Source organism: Mixophyes fleayi, chromosome 2, assembly GCF_038048845.1.
Source record: "Mixophyes fleayi isolate aMixFle1 chromosome 2, aMixFle1.hap1, whole genome shotgun sequence".
Classification (NCBI taxonomy): domain Eukaryota; kingdom Metazoa; phylum Chordata; class Amphibia; order Anura; family Limnodynastidae; genus Mixophyes; species Mixophyes fleayi.
Genome location: NC_134403.1, coordinates 363,835,536 through 363,846,882, shown reverse-complemented (window position 1 = coordinate 363,846,882; position 11,347 = coordinate 363,835,536). Strand labels below are relative to the sequence as shown.

At 41.7% G+C, this 11,347-nt stretch overlaps 1 protein-coding gene across 1 annotated transcript in view; it reads right to left on the bottom strand.

Moving 5' to 3' along the window:
• Positions 1 to 459: 459 nt before the first annotated feature.
• ABCG1 (ATP binding cassette subfamily G member 1) overlaps positions 460 to 11,347 on the bottom strand; it is a 77,248-nt gene continuing 66,360 nt past the window's right edge. The window contains exons 9-15 of the mRNA XM_075197300.1: positions 10,383 to 10,528; positions 8,871 to 8,972; positions 6,307 to 6,475; positions 4,845 to 4,945; positions 4,034 to 4,192; positions 3,556 to 3,674; positions 460 to 1,690 (exon numbers count right to left, since the gene is read on the bottom strand). Of these exons, the coding sequence (XP_075053401.1) occupies positions 1,462 to 1,690; positions 3,556 to 3,674; positions 4,034 to 4,192; positions 4,845 to 4,945; positions 6,307 to 6,475; positions 8,871 to 8,972; positions 10,383 to 10,528 (1,025 nt within the window). The 3' untranslated portion in view covers positions 460 to 1,461. The remainder of the gene's footprint in view (positions 1,691 to 3,555; positions 3,675 to 4,033; positions 4,193 to 4,844; positions 4,946 to 6,306; positions 6,476 to 8,870; positions 8,973 to 10,382; positions 10,529 to 11,347) is intronic.

Sequence of the window (11,347 nt, the reverse complement as noted above, 5' to 3'; positions counted from 1 at the left end):
AGTCTCGAAATACGTTCTACTATGGAATAATTTTGCAGAACACGTTTCAGCAAGTACTTTAACTAAGTTCCTAGTCCTAGATTTGTGCATTCGACTGAGGTAGTTTGTGTCAGCGACTGTGATTTGTAGGCCAAACCCAACTTCTACGGCATACTTTGAGTTTATTGTTGACCGGCGACTGAATGATGAGATGCATAAAGTATCGTTCAGTTGACTGAACAAGCTAAATGATCTGTTGGGTTGGAGCCATTTTGGGTCCCAAGCCAATATGATCGATTAGGAACTAATGACATCACAGCGATGTCTCTAGTTTCTAGCGAATTGATAATATGCATACTTTAGCTGAGTCCACAAAATAACCTTCCTCTGCTGTTTGTAGGCCACACTTTTATTTAGACCTCCTAACTGCCCCCCATTTTTCTAAGACAGTCCGGATCTAATGGCTTGTGGGTGTGGTCATTAGAAAGTGAGGTCCTAGTCGGGCAGATAGTGGGCGTGGCTGGGCGGGTGGATGAGGGTGTGGCTTATTTTGTAGCCTTTTTTTCTTTCTTGGTATGTTGTTATGTACTGTATGTTAGAGTGACGGGTTTCGTAAGATTAATAAGCCCCTTAATACAACCCAGTGAGATGACAATAAGTCTTGTGATGTCCTGACATACAAAATGGAAAACATTATGATGCAATTGTGGAAGACTTAAGGACTGACTGGTGACATCCACACAAAACTGGACAGTTGAGATCTTTTTTGGCAAGGTGTTCCCAAATTAACACAACCTTCTTGGAACCCCCCCATGCCCACCCTTATAAGCCATACCACCCACCTTCCTCATATGTCAATATCTGTTAAATCATTATTACTGAAACCATCCAACACAATTATTGGTTGACACAATTGGATTCGCTCTGGAACTTTAGTAAAGTTACTTCTGTTCCGGTAGAATTTTTGGAAAAGGTGCGACCAGCTCTGAGAATAAAATGCTAGATCCTTATACATTCGTGACTAAGGGGTGGGTAGGTCAAGGTGATATTGAAGTAATACTATAGGGATCCAAAGAAACAGACCTCTGTGATTCCAGATAATATTAAACCCCTGTATCAAAGTCGTTAGCCGCAAGGACATTCTATACGATTCGTAGACCATGGTTTATAGGAATAAAATGTTATGTCTTCAGTCTCCTTGAAATACTAAACAGACTGTTCAAATCCTACAATTCCCTTCTGTCTCTTCCTAGTTAAATCTAGAAAGCATAATTAACAAATGGTCCATGGAAAATCTCCACAGGATTTATGAAGCTTACCCAACAAAATCACCTAACTCAACACAGTTCCAAAAGTTAGGTCTTGGTGGTATCTCCACAGACAGCCCCCGATTGGCCAAGTCTAGTTGTACAATAACATTCTTCCCGGGAATTCTTCCTGATAGTAGCATGTATCAAATCACTTGGTAACGCAACGAAGTCTTTACCTCTCTGCCCGAATTTTATATCGCAGAACAAAATAGGCTACGATGCGCAAAACGATGAAGAAAACCCCAAGGATAATAAAGTCGAGGTACAGTTTGGCGTTCTCCACGTCAAGTTCCTTCAGGATAGCCTGCGACTTCTGGAAGTGGCATGTTTCATCTTTGTCGCAGTGCAGATCTTCTCTGTCTAGGCCGTAGATTGATAAAATCATCCCCTCGAATCCATATCTGTAGAGAGATGCAATATAAGTTTAGGAAACAGTAAGGCTAGAAATTTGTGGACAAGTGCTTTGTATGCTGTATAGCGCTCAGAATGGCGTTTAAATTGGATGTAAGTCTGGCACAAGTGTGGAATCAAGTGGACTAGATCGGAAGGAGGATTGCTCCTTCCCTGCCACGTGGCAACAATTACCCTCTGAAGAATCTGCATATAACATATTCCTATTCATTTTCTCGTGTGACAGAGGAAGAGACCTATTACTATGGCAGATTTTGAGCGCTTATGAACGCTGTTCTTGTCTACCTGGATGTAGATGTTGGGTGGAGCTTATGCTCAAAAAAGCCACACGTGAAAATAGCGCATTTACTCCGATTGTCTGAGTTGTACGCAGGGCCAGCATCAGGAGGGTACGGCCAGTACAGCTGTGAGGGGCCCGGAGAGACCTCTCAGTCTGTACGGGCTCCCTGGAATGTCCAGTCCCCCTAGTCTGGGTGACCGTGCTGCCCTTTCTCCTCCGTGATGCTGCAGCTCCCAGGCTCTGATAGGCTGGGATCGCGGCGCAGTGACGTCATCACTGCGCCGCGCTCCACGTCTATCAGTGAGTGGGAGCTGCAGTATCACGGAGGAGAAGGTAAGTTAATTGGGTACTTATTTGATAGGGGAGGGGCAGATAGAAGAGGGGGGCATTAACTGTGAATGGGGGGGAGAGGCGCATATTTACTGCGATTGGGGGGGGGGGAGGGGAACATTCACTTTGGGGGAGGGGAGGGGAGAGAAGAGGGGAACATTTACCTTGGGGGGAGGGGAGAGGGTGAACATTTACCTTGGGGAGAAGGGTACATTTGCTATAATTGGGGGGGGACATTTGCTGTGATTGCGGACAGAGTAAAGGGGGACATTCACTTTGGGGGAGGGGTACATTTGCTGTGATTGTGGGGAGGAGGGAGGGGGACATTTACTGTGATTGGGGAAAGAGAGAAACAGTTACTTTGGGGGAGGGGAACATTTACTGTGATGAGGGAGTGGGGGGGGACATGTACTGTTGTGAGGGATAGGGGGTGCTTGTATGGCAAAGAGGGAGGGGGGCACATGTATGGGGAGGGGGGGCCCTGCCAAATTAATTAGTACGGGGTCCCACAGTTCCTGATGGCAGCCCTGGTCGTACGCATCTCAACATGCTCCCGTTCTGCACCTGCAGAATACACAGCGGGTTTACGTCAGACATACATACACACACACATGCCCACACACACGTACACAGTTCATAAGCACAAGAGAAAGTTGTTAACATGTGTGAAAAACAAAATCACTATTATACTTGATATAATATAATACAGCAAATATAATATTCCTTCTCACATACAAATGAAAGTAGCAAAAAATAAAAAAATTGTTCTTTGTTTAAATATACCCAAAAAATCCTGTAATATATGTACAATCAATGAGGAATTCACCTATCAACTTCAGAGGTGAATTCACAATCAGCCAATCAGAAGCGTCCAGCTAGTGCTGACGAATGTCATCATCATCGTGTATCCGCACCTGCCCTCTAGCTGGTGGACAAGATACAGCTCTGGACAGGCATACAGTACATGCTTCTCTCTGCTGGTCTGTCGGAGTCACATCGGCGTGAACGCCCCCTTACTGTACTCGGCCTGCGTTAGACTGCCCCTCCCATCCCCCGTCACACCTCTCCAGGAGTAAGGAAGCGCAAGTGTAGATGCTTGCAGCTCTGCATGCTCCCATATGCCTCCGGCTTGTTTTCTGAGCATGTGTAGTACAAACTTGTTGATTGTACGCTACATAAACGGGCGTACGTCCAACTCGGCATCAGGCCCTTTGTTTATAATCTGAATAAGTCATGCTTCCATACCTGACGTATGACATGTAAGACATCCACTGAAGATAGGCAGGAATAGTGTCAAAACTGACAAAGAATCCGGAGAAGAGGAGAACTGGGATTGCCGTCACCGGACCTACAAACGTTGCCACCTGCAGAAGGAAGGGCAATAACAGTCATCAAAAGAGTCGCTCATTTATCTCATTGCAATAATCACGTTCTGCTCAGTGAAATCATTGTTCCTCAATAATAGGTGCAATGTGGACCAGACTGTGCCAGTAGGTTAGAGCGGCAAAACCTTGCTCCCACCCAAAATTTGGTACGGGGCCTGGCAATGCATTATTTTGCCCCTGGCCCTGAGTTAATTATATAAACAGATGGAGCACCTATAGAAATGTTCTTCTGTGCAAGAACGCCCCTACAATCTATTAAGCGATCTCTTTGATGATGGACTAAAAAAAAAGAAAAGCAGCACAGTAAGTGCCACAAATCTATAGAGGACAGTAAGTACCTGAAGTGATGTGGATGCCGCCCCTATCAGCAGCCCTAAGGACTGAGCCACTAACGAGGTCATAGTTCCAAGGGCAGAAAATAAGACGAATCGCACAGCATCCGATGGCTGGGACGTCATCCAGTACACGATACTGCAGTATGCTACAGGGAACATGATCTGAAAAGAAGTACAGTCTTTAGGACAGGGACAGGCAAATATAGACTCGAAATTAATGAGAGTAGAAGAAAGTTACTGTAGAAGGGGCTGATTGAAATTTAGAGACACAATATATAATAACCCATTTTTCCTAGCTACCCATCATACCTGTATACATATTAAACAACATAAATATATCATATACAATGTATCCAATAAATTCAGTTCAAGACATGATTCCAACAAGAAATGTGCATAGTTGCAGTTATACAAAGGTCTTCCGTTGACGCGTTTCATCACGAAACGCGTTTTGGAGCCGTGGCTTCTATTGTTGTTTTACATTGTAGCTGGAATCATGTCTTGCATAGGTCTATATGTAAATACTAAATGATTTTACATTGGCCATTGTCTCTTATGTTGATTTGCATTGTTATTACCAACAAAATGTATCCTTGGACATATTTCTGGTGTTCAGTTGTGCTATATATTGACAGCGGTTCTTTTTAGTGGGGTTTATTGTTTTCCTACCACTGAACACCCCGTGTAACATACATTTTTACCAGTATTTCTTGGGTGTACACTTATAATATTATTGCTGTAAACTGTTGTTTTTTAATATTTGTAATAAATGTATTGTGTCCATGTTTGAGTTTGTGTGGAACGCGTTAATCACCTGGAACGGTACGTCAGCCATGGTTTTGGCTAAGTAGTACGCCTTTAGGCTGTACCAGTAGTTGAGATGTTCTCTGAGAAATACTCCCATTTCCAGCGGAACTGTTTAAAAAGAAAGGAAAAGAGAGGAAACATTTTATTTTCAGCCAGATGCCAGTTACAAATATTGTTTTAGTTTACTACCATGGGGGTAAATGTATAAAGCTGAGAGTTTTCCGGGGGGTTTGAAAAACCAATCAGATTCTTGCTATCATTTATTTAGTACATACTACAAAATGATAGCTAGAATCTGATTGGTTGCTACAGGCAACATCTCCACTTTTCAAACCCACCGGAAAACTCTCAGCTAGATACATTTACCCCCGTATGTTTAAAGGTCCAGTAATCTGTTACAAACCATAATGCATTTGCTTTCATTTTCTGCCTTACATTAGACGCATGAAATTTAATAACTGATAATTTACTGCAGGTTATTGCCCAAGGGCACTTTTTACCTAGATCATTTAATAATCTCACATATATGACTATATTGTATATAGAAGTATACAATTAAAAATAATGTTTGACTGCCAACAACTGTCACTGAGTATTGAGTATGAAAGTTCCTGGATACTCTGAATTGTCAAAGTGTGACAACTATTGTTGCTGTCACTGCAGCATCCACTGTACGTATTAGGGGACTGTGAAATATGAAATAGATGGAGAATATTCTATCTACTACTAGACTAATCTTAAAATCAAGAAATTGTGTCACTATATTTTTAACCTTATTCCTAGACCCAGATTTGTTTGTTCCTCTAGTTAGTGAACCTAGGAAACTCATCAGTTTACATCTACGGCTGGAAAATTCCATTAGCTGAGCAACAGAATACACCCGAGACTGGATTTAAAAACAGGGATCACTGATCCTTGTGACATGCATGGGAAGCTTACACATGGGAGATACAAAAACGGACAATTGGTGACTTCTACTACCAAGATCTATCCTCTGTTGGTTACGTTGTAGGTATGTTCCGTTCCCTCAATCATAGGCAAACCTTAGGGGGGTTTCCTAGTGCCTGGAAACCCCCTCCAAGCCTGGGGCACTGTATAATTGAGGTGACTGGACCCTGATCCCGCTTCACACGGCTCTGCTTGAAAAGGGAGAGTTGTGTGCACCTAACAGTAGTGCATGCAGCATTGCCCATGTATATTATGGGGATAGGAAGAGTTGGAGAGCAGCCAAGCACTGTCTAAAATTATTGCCACGCCCCCATGCATGCTGTCCACGCCCACTGGCGGCGTGGTGTGGAAACCCCCTCTACAAATCCTGCGTTTGCCCCTGTCAATGAAGGTATGTTCCGTTCCCTCAATGAATGGAACTGTGGAACACAGAAACCAGCTCTTCCAGTAAAGCAACTGGAATTCCTCTTGCAGCAGCCTTTATACAGGCACAAGTGTACAGTACGACGGGAGATACTCACAGGTGAGGACAGTTGGCATAAGAGCTGCAAACATCAGGAAGAGCATGGAGAAGAAGAGGAAGCCGGAGTTGCTTAGGACCTTCTTAGCCTCATTGCCGATCCCCAGGTACAGTAATCCTATTAGAATCCCAATTCCTATGTGTGATGTGATACGCAAGTGGGTCAGCACCTAAAGCAATAAGGAAAGTTATACTTTGATCAAGAGCTATAACCTTAGCATGATCTACTATATAAACTCTATTGTAAAAGAAAGGATTCCCACCAAATACATTCTACCCCAGACATCTCAGATACAAAAATGAGAGATTACTCTTTTCCCCTGATCTAGGTGCTGGTCCTGATTCTCAATGCTTAAAATAATAAGAAAAATACATTAAAAGGCCTATACCATCCATGGAGGGGAGCATTTAAAAACACATTACCCACCTGACTGGGCAGCACACAGGACTGGCGTTTGCATGAGAGGGGGAACAAAACCACCACCCTTCCCCCCCCCCCCCTCTCCCTTCCCAAAGCTGGGAGTCCCTTCAGGGTCTTTTTAAAAACTATTTATGTTTTACTGTACTTTAAACTGTGGCAGTGAAGCCAGGACCAGCACTAAGATCTATGGAGGACGGCTGGTCCTGCTATTGGAGCAGGACCAGCACCATATATAATAATAGTAAATCATCGGGCTTCCAGTGATAGACTATGACGGTTCACTGCTGCTTTGCAAATAGGAAATGGGTTGCTCGATCCTCCAACGGGGTTTTTTTATTTGCTTTATAAAGTGCACTCAATTAGCAAAGTATTTTTTGGGCGTCGAACCTCTGAAATATTTCAGTATCAGACGAAACCGTAGTTTGGTTTGTGCATTCAGTTTGTACATTAGATTGCAGCTTAAAGGCCAAGGATTTAAGGTTGCTCACAGTGCGAAGCAAAAACGTTTCCAGAAGTTTGAAGTAAATTGAGCTCCATGATCAGAAACCACTGGATACAAAATGGAGACAAAACACTTTTTGTGTCATCAAATCAACTGTATGGTCAGCATTAGTGAAACCACTAGTGGGAATGAAGTGGGACATTTAAGTAAGATGATCTACAACTGCTAAAAGGACATTTCGACAAAATCCATGAAGATATATTCCATAGGTCGTGAAGCTAGGAAGGGGCTAAAGCAGACCCATCAAAAGCAGGAAGAGTCCTGTTCCAAGCACAATACGCACGTGAACTCACATAGTTGAGGATGTCCTGATGGAATTTAAGCCTCCAAAAGAATCATGAGCCTGTGACAGTACTTCCAATCGCTCTGGTTCTGGACTGAAAACTTGAGGACATAGGACAATAACTGTACAACGCTGTTTTCTGGAACAATGTCAGTAAGGAGTCCAGTTGCCAGAGTGGAAGGAATCAGGATCAAGCCAAGATCCATACAAGTGGAGTGTAGTTAAACAAGCCAAAGTCATCACACGGGGTAATCCATTAGAGGCATAACCAGGTACAAGCAGCTTTGGTACTCAGGTAACAATAATAAAAGTAGGAAGGTGAGATCACAAGTACAAACCACAATAATCAGTCAGGAGTAACAGGAAAATGTTGGGGTTTAATAGCCCAGTGCTTCCTCTGATTGGCCAAAAGCTTAAGAACACATGAAGCTCAATGAATAATTACAATTACCTGCCAATTGTCAATTCATAGAATACCTGTCTTAGGCTGGTTACACACTTCAGGGTTTTCAGACGATTATCGGGCAAATCACATGATAAACGATATCGCATTAGTGAGTACGCTTCAATGATGAACGATTATCGCTCCATTGCTCATCGCATCGTTTGATTTGAATTTTTAAATCGGACTAAAAATCTTGTTCAACGATGGAACAATGTCGTTCCAATTCTGCAGTGTGTATGTACTCAGGACCAGCAGTGTCCATAGATCACTATGGAGTGTGCAGAGTCACCATCTTTTCAGCCGATGGTTATGACAGATAAAGAGCACAGATGTGAAGATAAATCTTGTTAAACGTGTATAGCGTGTACACATATATCGGCTGCTGATTGGGACTTTTTTCATTTTATTTGTTAAAATCGTTAACGATATCGCATTGGGAGAATTTTTCTGCTTTGTGTACCCAGTCTTAGTGCAGACAAGCAAGTCAAGATGTCGAGGTCTCGGCAGATTCAGCTCCAGACAATGTATAACCGCAGTGACTCCTTTAATCACTGTCTCTACCTAGATGACAACAGACCTTGAAAGTGCATACAAGGAAAAAGCTTTGTTGAATACAGACATTGCTGAAGATAGACGGGGATTGCATACATTTTAAGCTATAATGGATTCCGGTTTCATTATGCTTTTTACAATTCATAGTTGTCACTATGTAGGTAGCACAAAGCTGTTTTCTTGAGAGGTCAACATGATTTACTAATTGATATATGGTGATTACTATTTAAGTAGGCAAGTATTATTCTCAAAAACACAAACTGATATATAAGAAAAACAGACAATCCATAGGAGATTTCAATCTGCAACTTTATAATATCCGGATGGAATAATTATTACAGTATTCAGACTGACGGACTCACCGAGTCCCGCATGATGCTGAGACAAGTCCTCTTAAACAGAATACAGAACTGAGTGAGGCAGCTGGCCGAGAAACTGTGACACCCTTCTGTGGGCGAGGAGTCCTGCAAATAATAATAATGTTATCAAACAACGTAGTATAGGGGTGTAAAGTCTGTCCTACTTACACATTGTTCATTGCATGCAGGGTATTTGCATTAACTACTGGACAAAGTCGGCATAAAATATATATACAAATTTAACAGGTAATTAAAAAGAGTTTCCACCTTCAGATAAATTCAATGTATTGGCTTGTACATGTCCTCTTGCAACTTTTCTAAATACATTGGCATTTGGTTTGGGGTTCCTGTTCTATACAGTGAACACAACAATGCTCCCAGGAAATAAAATATGCCTGATGATATAAATGCATTACTGAGGAACACAGAAGGGTATTTAGTTGAAGTTGCAGAAGGGCTTGTACAACAAGATACATTCACAATTGGTCACTTGTTGGCCTAGTCCCTCCCACTTTAGACCGGGCTCACACATTGGCATGCAGGAGCTGTCGGATAGAAATCATTCAAATGTTCTGATTGGCTACATGTTGGTCAACCCCTCCTACTTCATCGTCTGCATGCCACCTGTTGTAATAAACGAATGCAATAGAGCAGGGGTCAGGGAACTTTTTTACCTTTTACCCCAAAATATACTTAGATACGCCGACGTTACCCTCTTAATTTGAAAGGAAGGAAATCCTATATTATTAATTATTGAAACTCAAAATTTAATTGAATCTATTCAAAATTTCTTTGAAAGCTTCAACTTCAAAACTTCAGGTTTTGGAGAAATGATGTTGCTTCATTTTTGATAGAAGAGCATCAATATTGGGGCATTTTGATGTCAAAGCAATTTGGATACAGTCTTCAGCGTCCAATCGATTTCTCTGCTTTTTTTTATGTTCGTTAGAGCGGAAAATCCTTGTTCGCAAAGGTAGGTTGTTGCAAAAGGCAGCAACTTTTTGACTGCCTCCTCATGTGCAATTTTGATGCCTTTGCAGCTGTTGACATCCAAAAATATGACAGATCTGCTTTGTTTTCAAATGCAATACGTGCTTCATTATTGCATCGAAGCTCAAGAAGTGCATCTGCCAACCCTTGAGGCTCTTCTGGTACAACAGCAATTTCACATTTAAAGGGGTCTACAATCCAACTGACAGCATGTGAATCGGCAGCATTATCCCCAGTAATTTCATTTTTACCCCATTTGGGGTAATTTACCCCTGTTCCCTGACCACTGCAATAGAGGATCTGACCTTAGCTTACACAGAAAATAGCCATTATTGTACTGTGGGCTCAGGCCAATAAGAAGTGTCATATGACCCTATAATTTACATAATTTAATGCTTAAACTGTGGCGAACATCTGCAATAAATTCACTGCAACTCAGTGAACAGTACTTTGGCTATTTCCTTATATTTGCATATTAATACATTATAGATTTTTTCTGTAGTATCCTTTATATTGCTTGTTTACCTCATCGGATGGTTTGTGCCACATGTACAGGTTGGGCTCATTCTCTCCGCAATGGTCTCGTTTCTGTTCGGTCCCACGCATGTCCTGTACGGCTCTCACAAGACGGGGGTTCTGGTCCCCGTACTCTCCTGAGGCTACTTCCATTACTACAGGGGAGGGGGGGGGGGGGGTTGGGGGAGAGAAAGCATGAATTCAACCCTTCTCATCGTTATATTGATATATTCCTTACATGGTAATCAAAACCTCATCAATGTCAGTAGCGGGCTGGCAACTTCTGGCCCTGAAGGCAAGCAGCAGCCAGTGACCCTTGGTATAATTACAATTATAAGCTGTTATGGAATACAGTGGTGACAAGAAATTATGGTTTTAAAGCTACTGCAGTATAAGTTCCCTCTTGAGTCTTAGGTCTAAATTTACTAAACTGCGGGTTTGAAAAAGTGGAGATGTTGCCTATAGCAACCAATCAGATTCTAGTTATGATTTGTTTAGTGCATTCTACAAAATGACAGCTAGAATCTGATTGGTTGCTAAAGGCAACATCTCCCCTTTTTCAAACCCACACACTATCCAAAGAACACAAGGTACATGGGCTAGATCGTGAGAAGGTGCATATATACAAAAAAATAAATCAATAACTAAATACAAACTTTGTATATCAAAACCATTTTAAATTCCAAATGTTCTATTTGAAATAAAAATATTCCATTTAAAAATGAAAAGACAAGCTATATGCAAAAGAAGTAGAAAATAATAAAGATGTTGTACACCATTTAACCACCAGAGAGCGACAGCACACCACTAAGAATATGATGTAATTCTCATCCGCACACCTCTATTCAATGACTGCACCGTAATCAATATTGTTTAATAAATAATATTTGCATTTATTTATGAGACATCAGGAACCTATTCACACTCAAAAGAAGGTACGTCTAGAGATTAGCAAATATTTCCACTATGATGAA